The sequence below is a fragment of the Cygnus atratus genome, chromosome 7 (genome assembly GCF_013377495.2).
Source record: "Cygnus atratus isolate AKBS03 ecotype Queensland, Australia chromosome 7, CAtr_DNAZoo_HiC_assembly, whole genome shotgun sequence".
Taxonomy (NCBI): Eukaryota; Metazoa; Chordata; class Aves; order Anseriformes; family Anatidae; genus Cygnus; species Cygnus atratus.
In genome coordinates, this window is record NC_066368.1 from 3,825,495 (window position 1) to 3,850,271 (window position 24,777).

The following is a 24,777-nucleotide window of genomic DNA, read 5'->3' on the forward strand; positions in this document are numbered from 1 at the left end:
TTTCCCTCTGTCCAGGGCAAAGCCAGAACCATTCTCCCAGAGAGAAATCTTGTGCTGAACTTTGCTTTGCGTTGCTGTCGTCCCCCAGCATTTGGTGCTGCGATGTGCCACGGCTCTCCACCTAACACAGGAGCACCCGGGCAGGGCAGCGGCTGCCCGAGAGCCGCTCCCGTTGCTGTCGGTGTAAAAGCTGCGCTCCTTCTGCTTGCAGGTATCCGCCCTCAGATCATGAACGGCCCCATGCACCCCCGGCCCCTGGTGGCACTGCTGGACGGCAGGGACTGCACGGTGGAGATGCCCATCCTGAAGGATCTGGCGACCGTGGCATTCTGTGACGCACAATCAACTCAGGAGATCCACGAGAAGGTAACGCGGGGCTGCTGGGGCGGGCGGGGGCGCCGGGCACGCTCCTCGTCCTGCCCCTGCGCCTCGCGAGGAAAAAACGTGCAAGGCTGCACCTCGAGCTGGTCAGGAGACAGCATCGACGCAAGTCGCTGCAGATGAAAATTGAGCCGGGCGTTATTTTAGGAACAAAAAGTCACCCTACCTCTTAGCATCGGATTTCTGACGTCAGTACCATTAGCGCTTCTCGTGTTGTTGAGGTCTGCTCGCTCGGTGCCGCAGTAGCACACAGCGCCCTGCACCTCCCTGGTGCCGGGGTGATGGGCGCTGCTGCTCGGAAGCTCAGCTCGTTGGAAATACTCATTTCCAAGTTACTCTTTATGCACATTTAGGTAACTCCAGTGAGGTCTGAAGTGATCAGAAATCAATTCCAGGAGCTGGGAAAGAAAACCAGAAATAACCTCATTTATTCAGATATTCAGTATGGGGGAAGGAGGACAGTTCTTACGAGGCATCCGATGACCGATGAGCAACTCTTGGAGAATTTGGGTCTTGGGTTTCCAGAGGTTTCTGATAGGTAGGAGCCTGGCAAAACGTCTGGGTGAGCAATGTGCTTGTTTTCCTCTGCCTGGCTGTCAGGATGGAACATTGTTATTTCCAGATGCTCATCCAGTTCGTTCCCAAATCCCAAGGGAATGGCCTCGATGACGGTGGGGCACACCGCTCATGGTTTTGGTGAAACCTGCGTGTGCCCTTCTGGTGAGAAACTGTCGGCTTGCACCAGACAGACAATAGGTTGGTGGCAAAATGGGACAATTTACTGTCTAGTAGTCCTGATCCCGGAGGTCACTGGCTTCCAGGAGCTGCACGTGTCCCCTCCGAGTGTCCTGATGGCTCCTGACACCTCTCTGCTTTGTTCCAGGTATTAAACGAAGCCGTTGGGGCCATGATGTACCACACCATCACGCTGACCCGAGAAGATCTAGAGAAGTTCAAGGCCTTGCGGGTCATTGTTCGAATAGGCAGCGGCTACGACAACATTGACATCAAAGCGGCGGGGGAGCTCGGTAGGTCTCGGTTCTGCACCCCAGTTCCCTCCCACATCCCTCCGAGTATTTAAAAGCAGCACCAGTGACCCCTGGTCCCCCCAAGGGAGTGTTACCCAAAGGGAGGTACAGGCGGGACCTCCCAAACGGGGTGGATTCGGCCCTTAAATGAAAGGTGCAGCTTAAATATTTTGCGTGTAGAATACGTTATGACAAGAAAACATGACCATGAAGTACACAAAATGCTGCATTTTTAGAAGGAATCTGTTGGAGTCGTATTGTACTGAAACTGCCCCACGTGAGGCCTCCATTCCTGCACTGCCTGTAGCTCCGCTTGCCCCTCGGGCCCACCGGTATCTGTATGGTTTTGATGTTTCTGACATAGGGGAATTGATTTAGCTCTAGAAAAAGTGAAAGAAAAGTTTTTTATTAAATCTTGTCTAGCAAGCTTAGTCTCTTGATCCGATCGGGTTGCCTGAGTCATGCCCCTGCCGCTGGGAAGGCCTCGTGTGGAACAGGGACTGCGTGTTGGGTCTTTGCTGTATCCCGTGCCACCTCGTCAAAGATGCCCCAGAAACTGGTAAAATGCGGGCTGCATTGCTGGGGCCACCGAATTACAGACACGGGCTGGGCACAGAGACCTCGGGCAGTCTGCACACAGCAACCTGGGGGCACCTAGTTATATATGTCTGCGATCTTAGCAGCTGTTACAACCATTTTTTGCTCATGCGATCCAAAGCCTCAGTCTATCCAGAAGTCCCACAATAGTGTTTAGGGTATCTTGTATTAAGGGTTATCTCTGGGGAAGTTAAGAATAACAGCCACTGCACGTGAGCCATTTTACAAGGATAATTGCGATAAGAGAGTCTCAAATAGTCATTCCTAAAAAAGCAATTCTCAGTGTAGTGAATTATTTTTCTCCGGGAGGAGAACAGTGTCTTCTCGATGTAATGGTTTCTTCATGTTTTTAACTCTTATTGTTATTATCCATTATAACAACGTTCCGAGGCTTTGAACATCAAGAAACGAAAAATATAACGAATAAAATAATGGGATGCTGCAGTATAATCCTTCTTTTTACACTTAGCAAATTGGGTGGCCAAGTGATGTGGTTTAGAGTAGAAAATGTAATGACTACCCACAAATGTAGCATAAAGTTTAATTGGTATTGCTTTCCGTGAGGTGGTCCTTAAGCTGTGCAGGCAATAAATGACCAGTACCCACGTGCAGCACCTGGCCATGCGCTGATGGCCGCTGCGGGGGTGACAGACAGGAGAAACACCCCCGGAACAGGCGCTTGGTGCCAGAATTGAACCGTTTGCTGTGGTTTTTTAACCCGCGGTGCTGCCGCAGGGTGCTGCTGGGGGCAGCGCAGGCAGTAAGGGGATTTTCTGAATGTGTTCTTCTCTCTTTATCTCCTACTTTTTCATGGTTTCGACTCAAAGGCCCCAGTACAGCAAAGCACTTAAATACACATTCATCTTAAAATGTGTGTTTAAATAGTGTTGAAGCCGGTGGGATGTAAGCACGTGCTCAGCTGCTCTGCTGAGCAGACGCGAAACGAAGCACACTCGTACAGGCTTTACGGGATCAGAGCCTAACAGGGGAGCGGTCGGGGAGACATTTCCAGTTAACTTAATACCCGTGACGGCGAGCAGAGAGGCGGAGGCTGAAAATGCCCCTTTTGTGGTGGGGGAACAAAAGCCCCGTTATGGAGCGCGGCGCCCGGGGGCGGCCGTGGTGCTGGGCTGGGAGAGCCGTGCCGGCACGGCCATCCCCCGGGAGGGACCTCCCAAAAGAGCCCCGGCGCCAGGAGGGGTGTGTATTCCTTTGCTTCCTGCTGGGAGCCATCGGGTCCTGCCACAGGAGTGTTGGCATGAGGGTCGAGGCCGTGCTGGTGCCGTGGTGGTGATGGTCACCCCAAACCTTACCGCGGCACCCAGCCCTCGTGCCCCTCCATGGCCACGTTTCACCAATTCATTTGTAAGCCCTGGGGAGGTCAGAGCAGGGTACGGGCTTCGAACAGCCGTGGTTAATCAACTGCTGTGGCTCTTTCTGATTGAACCAGAAAGCCTGACATACCCGGAGCTGGCCCTGCCGCGCCAACACGGCGCAGCACCACGCCTGAGCGCTCCTCTGCCTCTGCAGTAGTTGGTCCCTAAATAACGTGATGGCTGACCAGCCGTTTGTGGAACAGGGGTGACTTGGGCCAGCACGATTTAATTCGCTTTGAAGGTGGATTAAACTAAACAAGAATAAGGATTTGGTGGGTTGTTTTTTGTTTAAAATGTGATAACAAAAAAAAAAAAAAAAAAAAAAAAAGGTCCGGGGCTGCCCCTGAGCCACGGCTGTGCCCCGCGCTGTGTCCCCCTGCAGGCATCGCCGTCTGCAACATCCCCTCGGCCGCCGTGGAGGAGACGGCCGACTCCACCGTGTGCCACGTCCTCAACCTCTACCGGCGCAACACGTGGCTGTACCAGGCGCTGCGGGAGGGCACGCGGGTGCAGAGCGTGGAGCAGATCCGCGAGGTGGCCTCCGGCGCCGCCCGCATCCGGGGGGAGACGCTCGGCCTCATCGGCTTCGGTACGTGGGCAGGAGGAAGACTCTGCGGTGATTTTTACAAAGGGCTGAAATGAGCGGTTTTGTGACCAGAAGCACCGGGGCGGGTTTGCTTAACCCCAGCAGGTTGGTGTGTTGCGGGGGGGGGGGGGGGTGCTTTCTGGTCGTATCTGGGGAAGGGGCTGTGCCTCGTAAGCCTCGGCTGAGCCCCCGGAGGTGTGCTGGGTGAGGCACCGGTTCAGGCTGGGCTATGGAGTCCCTGTCCCCCAGGAGCTGGAGGGCAGGCACCAGTTCTGCTGATGGTCCTCTTGGACCTCACTTTTGGGATCAGGGGGTCTCCAGCAACACTACGACGTGGTGATGTGTGGGTTGCGTGCCCCAGCACCGCAGCCGCACTGAACGTGTGCTCCCGAGCCGTGACAGCTGTCTTAGCCACGTGTAAGTCCTTCAGCAAGAGGCTGGAAGATAAACCACCCACAAACATTGCCTAAAAAAGAAATAAATAAAAAGTCTTCTTTTTTTGGCTTGTTTTGGTGCACAGAGCACCTCAGTGGGTTGCATTTCTTCCTGCGATGCCCAAACCAGGGCAGTGGCAGCTGGGGCCGGTTCAATTAAACCTCTCCTTCCCTCGCACACAGGTCGCACTGCCCAGGCGGTTGCAGTCCGAGCCAAGGCGTTTGGCTTCAACGTGATATTTTATGACCCGTACCTGCAGGATGGCATAGAGAGGTCCCTGGGAGTGCAGCGAGTCTACACGCTCCAGGACCTGCTCTACCAGAGCGACTGTGTCTCGTTGCACTGTAACCTGAACGAACACAACCACCACCTGATCAACGACTTCACGATTAAGCAGGTAACGAAGCAGCAGAGCGCGCTGCTGCTCTGCAGGCACAAACCACGTCTCGGTGCCGGGTGTCTGCGGTGCCAGCCTGCGGGCTGCCTCCAGAACCGCTGGTCACCCCGTGTCCCGTGGCGTTTGTGGGGTGCAGCACATTCCCTGGGGAGCAGCCCTCTGCTCCATGGCGCGGAGGCGGCTGCGGGACCGGGTCGTGTTTGCTGCCACCAGCCCGCGCTGGCCTTGCCAGCAAAACCCCTGTGCCCCAGAACGGGGCCCTGCTTGCAGCCACAGGGGTTCTGCTGAACCAGGGGATGAGGGTACAGCCCCGGGGTGCCTCCCAGGGCAGGACCAAGCGCTGGCCATGGCACCGAGATCTCACTCCTCTCTCTCCCGGCGCCGCCAGATGCGGCAGGGCGCGTTCCTGGTGAACACGGCGCGTGGGGGGCTGGTGGACGAGAAGGCCTTAACTCAAGCCCTGAAGGAGGGACGGATACGAGGGGCTGCGCTCGACGTGCACGAGTCAGAACCATTTAGGTAAGGCCTTTGCGGTGCTCCTGCCTTCCTTCCCTTCCTTCCCTTCCTTCCCTTCCTTCCCTTCCTTCCCTTTTTTCCTTCCTTTCTTTCCACAGCTGCAGGTGTGCGGCCGGAGCAGTGCCCATGCACCAGCAGCAGCTCCTCGCAGCATCCAGGAGCTGTAGGCTGGCACGGGGGGGGAAATATTTGGGGGTTTCAGGGAGCTTAGAACAAGAAATGAGCTGCTGAGAACAGACTTACTGCTCCCGTGCCCTTGGGCATTTTCGCTTGCAGGCTGCAGCTCCCTGGTCAGCAATAGCAAAGAAGGGGTTGGTTATAACGGGGTGCGGCTCCTCGCACAGCACACAGGGGATGGGGTAGTACTAGTGGTGTCCTTGTGTTTCCCGAAACAATTTTTAATAAAAAGTGCTCCCCTAGAGAGATAACCCCACAAAGTCCATCCCCCTCTGGTGGGTTCCCTCCAGCCCAGCAGCCACAGCACACGCAGAGGGCAGGCCACAGGCTTTTTGCCAGTCTTAGCGTCTTTTATTCTCGTTTTTAAACAACGATTAATTTTTTCTTTCCCTCCCCTGTGCGCAGTTTTGCTCAAGGCCCATTGAAAGATGCTCCTAACCTAATCTGTACCCCGCACACCGCCTGGTACAGCGAGCAGGCGTCGCTAGAGATGAGGGAAGCTGCTGCCACCGAAATCCGGCGCGCGATCACAGGTACCCGGCCCTGGGAGGAGCCTCGGGGGGTGCCTGAAGCAGGAGCCCGAGGGGCACAGCTATGGCTTTGCCCTGCCCTCGTCCCAGCTGCAGGTCCTACCCCAGATTTTCTTCCCAGTGGAAGACTGAGAAACCAAACTTTACTTATCTGCCATTTGGGCGTGTTTATGTTCCTTTTTGTGTGTGTGTGTTTTTGTTTTCTGATCAGTGGTGCACGTGTGCAGCATGGCGAAGACCACCGCCACGACTGGGAGGGCAAGGACAGCGGTGCAGTAGTTGCTGCCCCTTTCAATGGCACTAGCCCAAAAGCATTGACAAGTTGCTGTCAAAAGATGTGCAGGCCCTATACGGCTACATGCCCGCCATAAACCCCAAAGCAGTGAAACCATCTGTGTCCAAATTTTGCCGTAACAGAGCTTGCCCCAAGATGATGCTCACAATACTCCAGCATTTCTCTTGTCCTAAAAATTGTCCCCATCATTAGTCTGGATGGCGTAGCTCCACGCCTGGCTGGCCTGGCGTTCTTTTCTCCTCCTTTACACCAACAAATACAATGAAATGAAAGGATTGTAGCTTATTGTAGGGCGATAAAACCAGGACGTTCCTGACACATGCTTACCTTTCGTCCCAACTGCAGGGCGCATTCCAGAAAGCCTACGGAACTGCGTGAACAAGGAATTCTTTGTCACAACGGCTCCGTGGTCAGTAATAGATCAGCAAGCGATCCATCCAGAGCTCAATGGTGCCACATACAGGTAAGATGGAGAAAAGGACGGCCCCAGCCTGCCTAGCACAGGGGTTCCCAGCCACGTCTGGGGTCCCAGCCACAAAGGGAGTGTGAAAGCCCGAGCAACAAGTCTGCCTGTGCTGGGCTGGTGACTGGAAGCCCCTCGCGGTGGGGACCTGCAGTCGTGCCCCGCTGGGATTACCAGCGCTGTGTCACTCAACCAGAGTTTTATAAAACCTTGCGCGTTTCCTGATGCTGCTGGTGGTGGGACAGCAGCCGCGTGCATGGCACCTGCAGAAGTGCCAGGACCCCCAGACCCAAGCAAGACATAACTGACACGCCGAAAAAGCAACTGCAGCTTTGATCAGCTCTTCTGCCCGGGTTTGATTGCTTGGGCCAAGAGCCTGGTCCAGCTCGTGAGTGAAACAGCCAGAGTAAAAACTCCAGGTATAGGGCCGTATTCAGGTGGCCTGATTCGTACCTAAATGCCCAAGATTCGGGTCAGTGACCGCTCCGTTTCGGGAGGCTCAGCGTGCATTGCTCACTGCTCCATCTGGGAGGCGTGTGGCGCACGGCTCAGCGTGCCTGGGCAGAAATGTTTCCAACTGATGGGGAACTGCCCAGCAAAGGTCAGTCTAGAGCTTTGTGGGAAGAGCCGGAGAAAAAGGCCTGATGATTAAAAAAAAAAAAAAGGAACAGGGAAACAGAGAAGCGGTGACAGAGGTCAGTGACAGGGAGGCGCAGCAGGTCAGACGGCCACCACCCCATGCACACTGAGCACTGCACAAGGGTTTACAGAAAGCAAAACAAATAAAGGGGTGCAGAAGGGGTGCAGAAGGAGATGGGCTGGGTTCCTGGCAGCCCTGGTCACTACTGACGGTTCAGCACAGCTCAGGTGCTGCCTGGGGTGTCCTGCACCACCCTGCCCTCCACTGAATCGACTTAAAAAGAACCCAAAACCTCCATCACTCAACTTGTGTGCTTCACCCTCCTCTGGCAGTAGCTTCTAGGCCGATCCTGGCTCCTTCCGTCAAGGACATTTGGTTAAGTTTAAGAAATTTGTGCCCAGCTACTACCAGGATACCAGAGGTTGCCCCAACTCAGAGGCAGCAAGCACAGCTTTTCTGGAAAAGCTCTCACAGATCCGTGTGCTCCCAAAGCGCACGATTTGTGTTCAGACAGCCTTTAAATAACACTGGGACAAGAAAGTTCACTTTAGGGATTAAGATCTCGGTTCATTCAGCTCTGATAGGAAATGCTGGCTCTGGCCCAGGGGACATGGGCTCAGCCACACTCGCTGTAGGGTCAGGGCTGCATCCTTTAGGGCCCGTGAGCAGCTTGCAGAACAGAAGAGCAGCATCGCCGTGCAAAAGGATGCGTGGCTGGCCACTACAAGTGTTTGTTATACCTCTTGGTTCCTTTTCCTTCACCTGACTGGCAGAAGTATTTGTCTCCTCGTGCAGCTAAGCCACACCAAGCTATTGCTGTAGTCCATGAGATCACAGCTCGGGTGTGTAATTTTCGTATTAAGCGTGTCAGGTTCAGGGAAACAATGCCATACGGGTTTGCGACAATCTGACTTCATCGAAATACCTTGGTAATTAGTAATTAGTGGCAATATCGACTGTGCTGTCATCGTCCTCGTCTCCCCTCTATCACTGGGGTGTTTGGGGATTGCTGCATGTATGGGACAGTGATCTATAGAAACAAAACCTGTTCCCTCCCCTTTGAAGCATAAAGTGCATTGGCTCATCGAGTGATGCCTTATTGAGTGATGCACTCAAACACGCAAGGGATTTGTTACTTGCAGCTTGCTCAGGGGTTAAAACCAAACAAAAGCAAACACAACCAACGATTGGTTGCAGTCTGTGCGATGCCTTTGCTTGCAAATCCCTACTTCGGGCTTCGGCACCACGCCTCCGGCAGTGCTACTCGCAGGTAGTGCTGTGTAGGTGACAGCATCAGCGTTTATTGCCACGATTGGTAATATTTTTGCACAAAGGGAAGGATCAAGAAGCTGCCAGCAGGGAAGAGGGGATGGGTCATGCACATGAAATGAGAAACAGCAACGCTGACCCACAGCAGCGTTCATTTAACTTCGAGCTCTCCCTTCTAATTTAACAAACCAGCGAACAAAAAGCTGTAGCAGAAAGGTGGGAGCTCTCCGCTCCCGTTTCCTCCATGGCCTCTGCCGTGCTCGCTGGGCCATCGGCTCTGCCCGCAGCACGCGGGGCCGCGACAAACCCTGCCTCTCTGTGTCCCTCCCGCCAGGTATCCCCCCGGGATGGTGAGCGTCGCGCCGGGAGGCATACCAGCGGCCATGGAGGGCATCATTCCCGGCGGCATCCCCGTGACCCACAACCTGCCCACCGTGGCGCACCCCTCCCAAGCTCCGTCGCCGAACCAGCCCACGAAACACGGGGACAACAGGGAACATCCCAACGAGCAATAGCAGCTAATTTAAAAACCACTCAATAAACTTGGGACCAAGAGACATTGGAAAAGAAGTTATACACGAACTGAAAAAAAAATAAAAGAATTTGATACGGAATTTGTAATGTTGATTTTGGACAGATGCATCATTGATGTTCCAGTGTTAACGACCAAGTGATAGCAGTCAAGACTGGGGAGAAGCCCTGAAGAAGTCACCTGCTTACTGAAGCGCTGAAAACTAGGATGTGAGACATTAATGATCGACTTCTGTTATTGTGTGTTAAGTTTCCTTCATCTGTGCATCAATCACATGAATAAAAATAGATTTTTTTCCCCTCGATTCCTTGGGAAGAACAGGGCTTCCGCACCTGTTTGCAAACAATTGCAGTGAGCAATCCTTACCGAGTTAACATAGAAATTTAAGAGGAAACCATTATGTGGCTTCAGCCCTTTCCTTACTCTCGTACCCGGTCACCTCTCCTAACAGGAGGCAGCGATACTGGCTCAGGAGCAGAAGAAAAAAAAAGCTCAGATCCGTTTCGGGGTCCCCCGGGGCCGGTGACGCGTGCCCGAAGTTCTCCCGAGAGGCGCGAGCCGAGCTGCAGCCACCCCGGCTGGGAGCTGCGGGCTGGGAAGGCACCGAGGGCTCCCAGCCCCGGCCGCTGCCCTCCCAAAGTCCCGAAAAAACCCAACGGCCAGGCTCTTCTCTGCCCCTACACTGAATAAAGTAGCTGTGCATCCGCCTACGCCCTGCAATGATGCAAGAAAAAAAAATTTAAAAAAAAAAAAAAGAAGAAAGTATTATTACGTTTCACACACTATTTGTACTCAAATATATTTTCTCAGTTTTAAATCTGCAGCTATTTTATCAAGTGGAAAAGTCTTGAGCTGGAAAGGGTTCAAGAATAATGTTGCATTTCCTTATGTCTCAGGAAACACTTTTTATGGTAACTTGTCAGACTGTCTATGAACAAAACCCACTTTTTTAGACATTGATAAAAGTCTTCTTTTCTTCACGTGCTATTTTATACAAGAACACTTCAAAACGTGTTATTAGATGTGACTGATTTTAACAAATCCTATTAGATTTGTATCAACTAGTTACATGTTATATTCATAGTCTTTTGTGAACCATCGCCTTTTTGTTTTTGAGATGGCCGATTTTGAGCCTTTGTATGGGTACATTCCTGTTTCTGTGACAAAAAATCTTAAGCTGTCCCAAACAGAAGAGAAAAGAAAAAAAGCAATGGCTATCAGCTGTTTTGTTTTAGTGTGTTACCGTTCTTGTATTTGTTTATTGTAAAGGTGGACATTTAGCGTTCAGTGCAGTTTTCAATAAAAAGTGATAAAATTTCTATAATTTCTGTGAGGCAAGAGCTCTCGCTGCCACTTCACTGGTACAGGACATGTCTGGTGAGCTCCCGAAGCGCTGCCCTGGCCCTGAAGTTGTGCTCACAGCAGGCAGGGCACAGCCTTGTCCTCGGGTCCGACCTCGGCCCCACTCCAGCAGCGCCGTGCCCAAGGCTCCCTACCGCGGGCTCCGAGACGTGCCGCAATCACACAGCTCACGGCCAGCTCAGTTTTAAAATGGCACTGCTGGGGAAACGCTCGCTGAATTCCTCTCCCGACTTTCAGGTGGTGCTACCCATAAGCCGGAGTAACACGGAGTGTTTGCAGGTTATGTTTAAAGGCGTGTGGGGCGGTACTTGCAGGCTAAGCGGAAAAAGAGGCAGAGGGTTTCCGTCGTGCTACAAAGGCAGCTACACCTCGCGCTCCTTTTTGCGCATAATCGAGATTTGAGGTGTTACTGAACGGCTAAAGAACAAAGCTGAAACGTGCCGAGGTGCCAGCAGCTCCAGGCAGGCAGAGGAGAGGCCAGGTCCTCCGTCTCCACCCCATCTTTCACAGAGTGCCTGCACGCACCTTGGCAGGTGGGCAAAGAGCCCCGTCTGGAAAGGGATCAGGAAAAAAGCTGAAACCAAAAAGGGTCTCGGTTACAAAGCTCTGTATTTTCCTTTAAATTAAACTGAAAACTAGTTACCAGCTCCACACACGTTAAAAAAGAGGGCACCCCTCGTAGATGCGTGACCGCTCGCAGAGCACACCGGTGATTATCCGTGAACACCAAGGAACCGGGAGCGTGAAACAGGTTAGGTGCAGAGGTTGTACCTATCTGGGAAACACTGCATGAAGGAAGTGTTTACATTAAGGTTTAGAGTTGTCTCAAAACAACATAGCTCCGGTGCTTCCATTTGCTTGTGAACAGCCAGGTTACAGGGGCAAGGACGTTCCTGGGGGGCCAGGTCTCAGAGTTGCGGCCCCGTGTGCGGCCGCTGCCAGGGGTGGGCTCAGCCCCGTGAGGTGAGGGACTTCAAAACCCCGGACACTGTGGGGTCCGTCCATACCCAGCCTCCTCTCAAAGCCAGGGCAGCTTCTGGTGAAGCGCTGCAAGCTGGGCAGGGGGAGAAGTCAAGAGGTGCAGTTACAGACTACAGGAAGCTTCCTAGGGACGGCCGGCAGCGTTAAGTTACCCTCCCCGCTGGGGTTCGCATGCCCGTAGTGCAAACAGCAGCAAGAGCCACAGGGAGAAGGCAGAGGGAAGGAGAAAGGGGAAAGTATCACCACAGTTAGGATAGGGAGAAGCAACGCGAGGAACCAGGCTGCAGCTTTCAAGGGGAAAGTCATTAGGCAAGGAAAGAGGAGATGAACAGTTGCTGCTCAAGATCTGCGCCTGGTACTCTGCTGACAGCCACGCGGCTGTCTTCACCCTCGAGAAGGGCAGGCAGGGAGCCTCTGCTGATGAGGGATGTCAGAGTAGCTTAAAACAAGCAGCTGGAAGGTGACAAACATGCTAAATAAAGCCACAGCAAAAAAAAAAGGGGGTGATGGGACAATGCTGAGCAAGAGGGGAAAAGGAAAAAGCAGCAGCTAAACCAACTGCACACAAACCTTGGTTAGTGGTGTAAACGAGTGCTGGGGGTATTTGCCGTAAGCCATGCAGCAGAACTCTTGAAGAACCCACGATTACTGAATTTTAATGTATTAAAAACCGAAGAAATACAGGGATTTTCACTGAGGAGTTCACAAATAAAACCAGGAAAATGACCAGGTGCGAAGGAGGTAGCGAGGAAAAGCCGAGTTGTGCACTGGGAAGGCGTCTGCGACTGGGAGCAGCAGCATGGGGAAAATAACATTGGGAAACAAAGTTTTGTATGTACTTGTCAGCAAGTTCTGCTCTTTCAGCCAAGTTGCAAGGTCACATTTGCAAATTCCTCTCGGTATTTGTAAACTTTCACGCATGTAAGCGAAGGAGAGCACCCATTAACATACACTGACTACTGGGCTAGCACAAAGCCGGGGTTTGCATCTCTTTAATCTACAGGTACATGAGGTTTGGATTACTTTGATTTTGAAAAAAGAAACTTCGCCAGTTCCGAAGTGACCCGGGAAGCTCGTTAACCTGAACATACCATTTTACAGCACATCAGAACAGAACAATAATGATTAAGAAAGCCAAGAGCTCTGAAGTACCAGGACTGTCCTCTCATACCAGAACTAGATAAATATCAGAGAGCACGGTGCATGCTTTTTAAAACAGCTGTGACTGACTGCATGGGGAACTTCCACGTGCCATGGAAACGTGGCGGTCGGGGACGGGCTGCCCAGGTACAGCGAGACGAGGTAAGGAAAGGCGTGCTTGTGGAGCGTGGCTCAGGGTACTTTTCACATTAGTTAGTTATTCTCCCCATGTCACAAGGAAGCTTTACTTCCTTAAACGGAACACTACTGCAAAAATGAAAGGGTAACGTTTTGCACACCCTTTTAAAGAGCCTACCGAAGGTAGGAGCTTATCCTTCTGTCCATTCAAATGCTGGTCTGCGCGGGGACCTTGGCCCTGGGTGAGCTGGGATGCGAGTTTACAGGGAGCTGCTCCACCCCTGTCCTTCACCCTGAGCCCCAGGGACAGGGCTGCGCCCTGGCAGGTGAGGAAGCCTGCCCACGCACACCGCTCAGGCCACGCAAAATCCCATCCCAGCTTACCCAGCGCTCGGCTCCCCTGACAGCAAAGCTTTAGGTCATCAGCTCGACGAGGAATAAAAGGATTTTGCTTGCAAGTTAAGAAAAAAAGGACGAAATGATACCAGTTTAGAAAGCGAACTTGAAACAGGACCATATGCCTGTCAAAACCTCTTCGGTATCAGCAGCTTGCCTACTCAGCTCAGGTAAACCAGACGTATACGGCAGATAAACATGCACTCTTTTACCTGAAAGTTTGCGCATGCACCAGTCAGAGGAGATAAAATGGCCAAAAACGTGAAGACGTTTCATAATAAACCTCCATGAAATCTGTGATGGGAAAATTGCTAAGTTAATACAGTACTTCATTATTTCTAGACTTTTGGTGTCGTCACCAAGTTTCTGTAGGAGTTGTGCACATTTCAACACCATCTAAGCAGCATTTGGAAGAAAAAAAGCAGCAAGTTCCTCCGGGTTTCCATAGCTCTCAACTACATAAAAATATGTGCTATGGGGCTTCGTTCCAATTTCTAATTAAAACAATTTCAGCTACTGCAAAAATTCCTTATTCGACCACCACACCGTCAAAAGTGCTTTCCAAGAAAACCTGAATTGCACTGCATATGTAAAAACTGGCATTAACCTTTAGTGTTTAAGTGAGATTTTTAGATAAACTTTATCCATTACAGGTTACATGGCTAAAGTTATCAAATATAATAAAATTTCTACTGGAGAATATACTCTGAACTTACAATCTTAGGAACTTACATAAGTTTAAGTATGGCCACATCAATCAACATGCAAGAAATTCCCAGGCTTACATACTGAGAAATATATAACAGTGCTTGTAAAAACAACTTTAGCATAGTTTCTTCTTTTCAATCAGAACTGCCGAGTGTATTCTCACTAGATGTAACGACCAAGGAATAACCCTTTAAAAAGATGTTTTTTCATTTGCAGCAACGTTTAAGGTGATGAAAGAGTAAATGATATGATATACGGTTTGTATCACAGCAAGACAAAAGTTTTCACGATACAAAATTATCGATCGTGTCTGAGCTCTCAAATTTCACACAGTTTGGTTTAGTATATGCTCACTGGAAAAAAAAATCCACATATTTTAGGTCACTTCCCTGAATAAATATTCTTAAGTATATCAAAGGGAATCTATTAACTATTAAAGGAAGAAAAAAGACCAGAAAAACTTTCAGGAAGCAAATCATTTCACTCAATGAAAAAATTTACCTTCTCTTCCAGTTTGTTTCATAGTGTTTAGATTTTATTTTAGGGGCACAGCAGTAACTGAAGTATTAGTAAGTAACGAGTGTATTTTTGCTTATGACTTGCTGTGGATATCTTGTGCAAACAAAAAAACCTCACCACCTGACCTGGGCACTAGTGAGATTTCACATCAAAGGGCCTTTCACAGAAACGTGTCAGAGTATCTAAAGGTGATGTAGAATCCCAAGTTCTACTGTAAAAGAATCTCAGAGGGAAGAGAAATCCACCTAACGTGTGCTTTCGTAAGTGCCCTTATTTGAAAGATTTCTTTGCAATAATTAAGATGCTGGTATACTTTTCCTATTACACAACCTCTGACACAACCACATGCGGTACATTTATAGACAGATTTACAATCAGAAAAATGTTGGTTTTTTTCCTGTCTCGATAATAAAATTAGCTGTTTTGTTTCTTTTTCTTTGTTTTTATACAAACTGTAGTCCAGCCCATTCAGTGCTCTCCACGCAGCAGATGAGCTTCTAGACTCTCCCCATACTGGTTAGAAAAACCCTTTGCAGCATGTTTCTTCCAGAATTAGGTCGTTCCACAACGAACAGCTATAGCACAACCCTAACTCCAGGTCAGGCGCTACGCGCTGGTCATTTCCTTCCCACATTCCACCATCATTCGTCGTCGTCATCCTCGTCTTCCTCGCCATCGGAAAGGGATGTACACGGGCGGATCTGGCGGTAGCGATCGAGCCACTTCTCCACCATCTGGGTGACGAGAGGGTGGTTGCGCCGCCGAGAGCTCTTCTGCATCGCAACGAGAACCCCTCCTTCCGTCACGCAGCAGTCCAGCCACTCCCGAAGCAGCTTTTCTTGCTGCTCCTCGTTACCTATCTTTGGGGAAGAGAAGAGAGGTTGAGAACGAGGCCTGAAACACTACCAGCAGCTCTGCAGAAGCCACCCGCGATGTTCTGAACCTCCTCGGTTAGGGGAGCAAGGCAGTTTCTTTTCCAAGCTACTGGTATCAGCATACAACAACGCAGCAGCTCAGTCGCCACAAGTCAAACTGACGCACACTGCTTTTTCAACCAAGATTTGAAAGCTTTGCTAATGTTCTCCAGCTATTTTTCCCTTCTGAATTTTTCAAACAGGTATTTCCAATGTAGTTGTCCTATATTTCAATCAGTTGTGAGAAGCTAATTATTTACAGAAGGCACAATGCGTAAGGATGACAGGTCCTACGAGAGCCTTCTGTTTACAAAGCAGCTTTTAGGAGTCCAGCAGTAGTTGACACAGAACACTTCCTCTTGTAAAACATCACTAAAATGTAAAACCATCCCTCCCTAAACTCTGAAGTTCATACTACTACTCCTTCGTTTACAGGATGCCCACTTTTTGCAATGACTTAGTGCTTCCATCCCTTCCCCCATGTAGGCACTTCAATGAACTGGTTCCCTGTCATTACTGTAGCTATTAAAGAAGAAACGAGTTGTGTTTCGTTAGAAAGAGGAGGCAGTCCACGCTGTAAATACCTGCCAATACTTACGTTACATTCATTAAAAAACATTCAGCCGGCATTAGAGTCAGAATCCTTATTTCTAGGTCCTTTCAAGGTACGCTTGTATTTATACGCAGTGTATTTACATTCAACTCACAGAACTACCAACAAACATCAAGGATGGGGGAAAATATCTTTCAGAATCAGCTCAGACGACGGGAAGGGAGCAGAACAGCCTATGCCCTGCAGTACTTGTCCTGCAAAACCATCCAGAGCTGCAGAGGTTGCTGAGGCCCCCACCTCGAGGCAGCCGCGGAGAAGGCTACCAGCTGCACGAACAGCTCTTACCTCTTGAGCAGAAAGGAAGTGAATGTGCAATAGTTTCCTCTCGCTGTCCACCAAGGGCAGAAAGGTAACGGTGACATCGTCATCAGTGTTGAGGTTAGCACCAGCACCTCGATTGCCATACCCGTCGTTCTCCATGGCAACCAGAGCGGAGAAATGGCCCCTCGTGTAGCCCAGAGCGATGGGACTCTTCCAGCAGAAACTCTGTTCCCACAACAAAGGCAAATACACACCTACGGAGCAGAACAAAGGACAGGACCCAGAGCTACGTGAAGCATCTTCATACACAGCTTTCGGCTAAACGGAGTAAGAGCAGGACATGAGGAGCACTCGGAGCATTCCCGGCTCGGTCACCCAACGCCAAGTCACCGTGCTCAGAACAGCTCGTTATGATGGGGCTGCCATGAGATCCGACCAGGGGATCCGCAACTGCCCGAGGTTAGACAGAAAAGCCATTATAACTCCACCAGTACCACGTTATCATTCCCCTAAGATTTATGATCTGTTGCACAGCGATTAACAAAGACCAAGGTTAGAAAAGCGGTCTTCCGTCTGGAATTTTGTTGAAGTTACACCACATATAAACATGGATATATCCAAGTCATAATCTAAGCGCAGAAATCAAAGCTACAGTTACGCGCTTTATTTTTACCAGAACAACTACTCTACCATCTGCTTGCAAAAGACTCTTACTAAAGGAACGTCCTGCATGAAGTATTATTCAGCATCCAAGTATGCGGCCCATCCCCGAGACAATTGCACTTCTCAGCAACGTTGTATAAATGGATTAAATCAGCCCACATCAACCACCTGTACGGAGCCTCCAAAAGCAAAAGCCGACACTATTTTGCTCACGTGTAAAAAAAATCACTCATGTCGCAGGCTCTAAAAGAAATTGCCATTTTTCTCCCTGCCCTTTTTAGCACTACAGCCGGTAATTCGCTTGAGGTGCGGCAATAAACCCAGAATAAGCCTCAGAATAAACCCAGAACTCTTTTATTCTAGGAACATAAATAATTCTTGGTGTGTACTGCTGCAAGACAACTTCAGCAAAAGCACGCCTTACCTTGTGACAGTTTAAAAATAGCCGTGCACAAACTTAAGTGCACATGTAGCATAGCAACCTTTCGTACTACAGCTGCTGCCAGCAAGTCAGGAGCAGGCGCTGCAGCAAAACAAGGCGCTCCGCTTCTCCTCCAGCATCCGCGGATGTGGCAGGGCAGCAGGAACACGGAAATCTGAGGCAGGGGGTGGCTTTGGAGGCTTTTCCCAAGTTTAGAACTCAATTTACTTTGCTACAACAAAAATCAGCGGGGGCTACCAGTATGTGTCCTTATCCCCTTCCCCCCATTCTTTAACTGGGGATCAAGAAAAAAAATCTAAAGGAGTTGTAATAAAAACTCTACCTATGTGTCTCTCCAAAAATCTAGACTTGAGGACAAATCCATGGACTATCTACGCTCTCCCTTCCTCCCATCCCCCTGTCACAGCAAAGTTTTACTACACTACTGCACTGCTGGACCTAGAAGATGCAGAACAAGGGCTAAGGTTAACCAGAGACTGTTTCAAGCCTTTACATTTAGGCAACAAGCATGTACCCAAACATCTGGCCAACAATCAAACTACACTGAAAATAACACGTTAAAGCAAATGTAATGAAGGCGGTCCCTCAGTTCCTGGACATTCGTTCTCCACGCATATTTAGACAAACTACTTCACATTGCCCCCACCCCAACCTGTTGTTTGAAACATCAGCAAAACGATGCAGCACTGAGGCTTGGCAACTCGTTTCCAAGCACTGCGTGCTTCATCTAACCCCTCCGGTGCTACCTCTGGGTGTTGGCTAGGTCACTTGGTCCTCCCAGAGCGAGCAGCACCCGCAGGGTGACCGCTCATCCCTTTCCTCCCACCAGTTACAAGGAACTATCAGAAGGTCCCACCTGGTCCCACGCAGGAGCGGAACTGATCTGTTTATGCCAACGTAACCTCCACACCGAAATTCAGCAGCTTTTGGGGAATGTTTTTGTCCACTATCATTTAGTGTATCTTCATAAAAATGCCAGGCAAATGCCTTCCGAGACAGAAGGCTGCGTTACGCCTTCCATCCCTCCTCAGCATTACGCGATGAGCTGCACAAGATGGGAAGCTGAAGCAGTACCTGGGAGAATATCTGGTGCTCTTAACATTTATATGAGAAAACGTGACAAATTGAGTCGGCAGGGTGAAGATTGACATAAACACCACAGAAAATAAAGAGCAGGGGCTAACACCTACCCTGGCAGCCACCCACACAGGATTTAGTTTCTCAAACCTGATCTGATAGTTTCAGTCACCTTTTCCCCTCTTGAATTTTAAAAGCTGTATATTCATGCCACTGAGTACACACAGCTAGACCAGGAGAGTACTTCAGGCTGGGTAAACGGATCTTTCACTGTCAAAGCCTTAATATTTAAAGAAGCATTAACAGTCAACTGCAATCCAGGTAACAAGTCTGTCACTTACGGGATTCACAGCAGACTCTCAGAACCCTGAGCACGCCTCAAAGCTGCTGAGAAGGGGGCACTCGCTAAGCAGAGCTCACAGGCACAGCAGCAGCCTTGTACCATCTCAGGAGACCTGTCCCAGCAGCTTGTGCTACTCTGCATGCAAGGGCCGTACGGCTACTTGGTTTCAGCTGTGCTGAGCATTTAATTAGCACACATTAGCCACAAAAACGTGGCTGGACAGGGAGAGAAGCAACTTCAGGTCACTTAACACACAGGACTCCTAAGTTCACCTGTTCGTGGTGTTGTGTCTGGACGGATGGATGCAGCTTGTGGCAGGCACAAGTCGTTAACGTTTGTCTGACTGAACTCCTGGAAACGGGTCTAGCACAAGGCTGTCCCAGGCACCTGGCTACCTTCTGGTTCACAGAGCAAGAGAACTATTTCAGCATGTTTAGGCTGTAGCACGCTTACTTGCCTCAATGCCCAATTACAAAATAAAAACATTTTGCAAACCGCTCAGCCTTTAAGTTAAAAAAGGCAACAAAAACCTGAAGCGTGACATCTATGTGTGACTGTTCTTCCCCAGCCTACACTTCCATCATCTCAAATAAACAATAACATGCAACTACGAGTACCAAATTTTACACTCTTCAAAGTATTTCACTTCCCCATTGCTCACAGAGGAGGCTTGGTCACTGCCCAAAACTTACAAGCCAAACAGCTTCTCCGATTTTCTGAAGACTTCTTCAGAGAGTCTTCAGCAAGCAGTTATATTTGACTGTAACACCATAGCCCAGAATTCTTCTAATTATTATGGGTTTGCCACCTCTCACGGTTAGCTTACTTCATTCTTAAATAATCAAAAGGGGCTTCTAGGATCTGTTTCAGGAAGCTCTCTACTACGCTATGAACAAATACTGATGCATTGGTGCAAACAACTGCAGGGCAGTAGCCAAGCAGATACACTTGAGGCCAAGAGGATGAACCCTGGGCAAAACGGATGCCCTAACGCCCTGTACCACAGCTGCGGTGCTGGACTGAACAGTGCTCTCCACATTTGTTTTGCTTACTGCCGAGCGTGTACAGATGTTCCCTACCCTTTCTCGTGTTTTTATGCCTGTAAACAGGGAAATATTGAAGCGTTAGCATCTAACACACAGGCAAGGCACCCAAACGCTTATTTGGCTTTTAAAATAAAATACGCTTCTTTAGAAATCTATATATATGAAAGCAAAACTGTGCTGGAGTCAGCTAAACAAAATAGCACCTTTGTATTTATCTTAAGGACGGCTAGACTGTCTGCCCCGACGAGGAAGATGAAGACCAGCAAGAATCCAACCGAGGTGCCCCAAGTCGCAGCACCGGCTGAGGAACAGGTCAGCGTTCACATCACGCCTGCTGGGCAGCGTGAGTGACTGAAACCTGTCAGATGGAATTTAAGGACTTCCTTTCAACTCTATCACCGAACTCGCTTTTGCGGAGAATAATTTGCCTTATCGGTTGCCCCGCATTCTGTAGTCACGTGTAACTGAGCTACCTAATCTGACACCTCACACAACAGGCCGGCTGTGGAGCGTGTGAACAGAACCCCTTCCTTGTCGGCCTCTGGGGCATACATGCAAGTAAGTGGCCACCTCTCTAATCAAGTACCAAAAAAAGTTCAGCTTTATCATTCTCCACCCTATTGTAATCTCTCTACCTTTCTTTGTATACCCCTGCCTCTTGCTTTGAGGGCAACTCCTTTTCACCGTTCTTTAGGGCTGCTCCACAATTCACCTCCTACAGTGCTGCAGAACAACAAGGCTGAAAAAACACCCAAATACATTACTCCTGAGAAATTATGCCAATACAAAGAATACAAACACCTTCTGCCTGCCTCCCCCCCGGGTTTATAAAGCACACTGGAGAGTATCCTTCAAGGAAGGCTAAATACAATTTAAAGTGAACATTTACAGCTGCTGCTACCACCACCAAGCAACATTTCGGATTCCATTTGTTGAGCCTCCTGTGTCTTACAGCAGTACAGACCACACAACTTTCGATAAGTTCGCACCACCCAGAACACTTTAAATAAATTATAGGCCAAGAGCATGCTGCGCGGAGGTCAGGTGACTTTTCGTTTACCCTGTGGTAAAAGGCAGCATGCCCACCACAGAATGAAAAACTGGCAGTTTTGTGGGGTTTGTTCTGTTCTTTTTAATAGCAGAAGAAAGTTTACATCAAATGCAACTCCACCCCCCTCCATCTAGTAGCTTGTGTCATTCTCCTTTCAACTGCCTTTATGTTCACGATTTATAGCTAAACATTTCTTAATATTAAATCTGAAAAAACAACAGGCTTACCTTGAAAACGGGTATATCCTAATGTTTCTCCTCGGAAACTCTTAAAATATTTTACTCCATAAACTATAATTGGTCTTCTAAGAATATGTGCAAGTACAAAAATGTGTGTCTGCTCCAAACTTGCTCCAGGCTGAACCAAACATAAACAAAGAGAACATTTGAAAAAGAACTTACTCTTTCTACTTTGAAATTTGAAAAACATTCTCCAAATTGAGACAGATAACGCTTTTAAGAGTGATCTGGTTTGACAAAATTGAAAGAGTAGAAGACTACCACATGTCAGTTACAGATAAGCAAAAACATTTCAGCTTGCAAAATAACTTAATCATCTGTAATAATTCTTTGTCCCATCTCCCCAATTCAATCTAACATCTCATTCCGCAGTTAGCAGTGAAGCTCTGCAAAATATTTAGTCTAAAAATAATTCACTTGTTTGGGGAAAGGTTAGGGTAAATATCTTTTGACGATGGGAAAAGAGGACATCCAAAACAAATGACAGGAAAATAGCAATGACAAAAAAAACAGACATACACACTTTAGAAGAGGAGCTAAACTATTCTTATAGTTGGAAGCTTATTGAGATGTAATTCTCATTTTGGAGGGGTGGTGTAAATATCAAATTGCCAAAGTCGCACTAGTTTAAGCTTACAGATTTACAGGTATGTTCTAGGAGATACGTGTTGCAAGAGGTAGGATATCAAGGAGACTGTTACGTACTAGTTTACTCTGCAAACTTCATTTTGGCACCAATGTAATCCAACTTTTTCATACTGTACTGCATAACAGTAAGGTCAAAAAAATTTTAAATGAAATCTTCCCAACTTGGCTGGAAGAGCCTACGCAGTAATAATTCAACATCATTGGCCTAAGAGGAATGCTTTTATTTGTAAAAGAAAATCCTTATTCCTGAAGAGCACTCAGTTCCTGAAATTTCTTTTCAGACAGATTAAAATATCCTTTATAAGCTTGCCATTGGAAAGAAGTTTTCTTACCTGGCTCGCAAGAGAGAGTATGAATGCCCAATCTTCCTGCCACTGTTCCTCGCGCAACGAGAAATGTAAACCAAAGCTTTGGGAATACCACGATTCCCATTCTTTCCAGCGTGTATAGAACCTAAAATATGGGGGGGGAGGCAGAGAATGGTAAAGACAACAATATGTACTCATACAAAAATACATACTGTACGTCTGATAGCAGTATTCAGCCCTTGTAACCCTTTATCCCAAATCTGTAACGAACAGGAAGAAAGAAAGCATACATCAGGAAAATAGGTTTGTGGGTGTTTTTTTTTTTGTTTAGTTTGGTTTTTAAGATCTTCATGAGACTCCATTTGCTAATCCTCATTTAAGAAATCACTTGGGATCATCACGCCTACAGCGAACATGCTGTAATAGATGCAAGTTCCTAAAAGGCTCCTGGCTAGTTTGATACGTCTTGTAATAGCTTTTTTGAAGTCTTATTTAGCTTTATTTATTTTTGAAGTGTTGACCTATGGCAAACAAAACCAAGACGTTCCATTTCATGTACGAGAATTACTCACTGTTCTCACACAAACAATACAGGTATTCTCTTCTTTAACCATCTCCTGTGCCAATTCACTCCAAAGTGCCAGCAGATCAACTTCAGAAAGACTATAGTTAAGAGGCAGAATCTGTTTTATGTCAGCTTTTGGAGCAAAGAGTGGAGTAATATTATATGGGGGAGAGATAAAGCAGCACGGATCAAAACAAAAGTACATACCAGAAAACGCAACTGATCCCATTTATACTCTAAGTCATAACGTTTTAATTTGTTTTATTAAAAATTAGCACTTTATATGCTACTTCAGTCCCAGTGTTTTATCTTTCTTAATCAACTACAGCGAAAAATGACAAATGCATTAAAGAGCATACGCTGACTTTTTAAATTTTAAACTCCGTCCAACCACTGTACTACCGAAAGACCAGAGCTTTGCATTAAGAACAAGGGTTTAGCGAAGACTGCGAAGCCGACTTTTAAACAGCGGCCTTCAATGCAAAAACAAAGAAACCATTCTGAAGTTCAGCTTATTAAAAAACAGTCATTGAAACAAACTAATTAAAATCTGAAAAAAATGATGGGGAGAACCTTTCCTGTGCTTTCTCAGTAAGGATGTCATCATCCTAAAATCTTGGTGCATCTATCAGCCTTCGCCAACCAAGCTGGTTTCCCCAGCTACTGCTGAAATCTTTAAACATTAAGACCTGCTAATAAGATATTTTGGTAGGTTTATGTGCATCCTCACAATAATAGACATACGGGGCATCTTCTGGACTTGCTGCCCCTGGCCCCCAGCAGCACGTCTGTGCTGGGCGGGTGCCACAGCCCTGGCACAGGCTGCCCAGAGAGGGGCTGGGGGCTCCTCCTGGAGAGCTTCAAACCCACCGGGACCTGGGGCTGGGCACCCTGCTGGGGGGGGGGGGGTTAAGAACCCAGAAAGGAGTTCTGGCTCAAGTCTGATATGTTATCACCACTAAAATGCCAGCTGATTCTTCAAGAATTTCCATCTAGAAGCCGATGAGTTCCTATCAAGGACACAGCTCTGTAGATGTCTGTACTAGAACCTGTGCTGACTTTCCTAATGACAAACTAGTAAATAACGTTATGCAGGCTGAAGGTAAGCAACTGCATTCAAACAGCTGTAAAGGTGCGTACGAACCAGATAAAACACACCCCTGTGCTTTCAATATGAATAAATACTAAATTCAGAATAAAACGCAACTTCTGCCTAGAATATGAACTGAAAAGCTTAACCAGACTTACTACACTGTAAATGACGAGCGTTATGTTTGACAACAGTAAGCCAACAACAGCTCGCGTTAACATTTTGAAAGATTGGTTTAAACCTCAGTAGTCTGCCGCATGCTTTTGCATACCATGCTTGGTTTTGTTACCATACAGAACAAAATCTGATCTTCTAAGGCCAGAACAGAAGTTTATGATAGAACTGCCTCTGAGGCCAGGCACATTCCTGTGTGGTCAAGATGCACATTCCACTATAAACAACTGTAAAGCAGCGACAGAGCCATTGGAAGACACGATCTCAGGAAAAGAGCAAAGCACCTCTTCACTGCATCCAGCTCTGGATGCTAATTCTGAGTGTTTGGAGAAACAGCAGGTAGCTGGGGGCAGCAGTCACAGAAGCTACTTAAACATATCCCTACAGTCAACCTTCTTTGACTTCCTAAGAAAGAGAGAGAAAGCCTATCCCCTAGCATGCTGGCTGATAGAGTTTGTCCTTGATGGCAAGGACATAAGGAATCTGACCTCCTCTGTCTTACTTTAGTTTTCACCAATATCCTGCCTTAGTCCCGTTGCTCACTTGGTGTTGGCGTAGACCAGCTGGGTTTCAACTACAAAAGTTCTCCTTCCAGAGGCAACCCACAGTATGGGACTAAAGAAGGTTGCCAGTGTAAAGCACCACAAGTTAATTCGGAAAGATAAATTAATTCTACAGCTAAATGACAGCACTAGTTAAATGTCAACACTCTGCTTTACTGCCATTATTTGAGCAGACAGAACAGGAACAAGAAGAGCAGCACTGAATAAAGCTGTAACTGAGCAGATGGAAGGAAAATACTGAAAGCCTTTAATTCCTGTATGAAGCTATCTCCTAACAATCTTCCGCAAACTGTCCACCAACAGCAGCAAGACAC

General features: G+C 48.2%; 2 protein-coding genes across 15 annotated transcripts in view; one reads left to right on the forward strand and one right to left on the reverse strand.

Annotated features, from left to right (window-relative positions):
* Positions 1–9,526, forward strand: part of CTBP2 (C-terminal binding protein 2) — a 124,647-nt gene extending 115,121 nt beyond the window's left edge. For all 12 annotated transcript variants that reach the window (XM_050711861.1, XM_050711855.1, XM_050711856.1 and 9 more), the window contains 8 exons: positions 212–366; positions 1,265–1,409; positions 3,765–3,971; positions 4,586–4,800; positions 5,189–5,319; positions 5,899–6,026; positions 6,664–6,781; positions 9,025–9,526. In XM_050711861.1, the coding sequence (XP_050567818.1) occupies positions 229–366; positions 1,265–1,409; positions 3,765–3,971; positions 4,586–4,800; positions 5,189–5,319; positions 5,899–6,026; positions 6,664–6,781; positions 9,025–9,205 (1,263 nt within the window). In that variant the 5' untranslated portion in view covers positions 212–228 and the 3' untranslated portion in view covers positions 9,206–9,526. The remainder of the gene's footprint in view (positions 1–211; positions 367–1,264; positions 1,410–3,764; positions 3,972–4,585; positions 4,801–5,188; positions 5,320–5,898; positions 6,027–6,663; positions 6,782–9,024) is intronic.
* A 140-nt stretch (positions 9,527–9,666) lies between these two features.
* The window catches only part of ZRANB1 (zinc finger RANBP2-type containing 1), a 46,822-nt gene continuing 31,711 nt past the window's right edge, over positions 9,667–24,777 (reverse strand). For all 3 annotated transcript variants that reach the window (XM_035547645.2, XM_035547643.2, XM_035547642.2), the window contains exons 9-12: positions 22,096–22,216; positions 21,104–21,233; positions 16,279–16,508; positions 9,667–15,326 (exon numbers count right to left, since the gene is read on the reverse strand). In XM_035547645.2, coding sequence (XP_035403538.1) covers positions 15,108–15,326; positions 16,279–16,508; positions 21,104–21,233; positions 22,096–22,216 — 700 coding nt within the window. In that variant the 3' untranslated portion in view covers positions 9,667–15,107. The remainder of the gene's footprint in view (positions 15,327–16,278; positions 16,509–21,103; positions 21,234–22,095; positions 22,217–24,777) is intronic.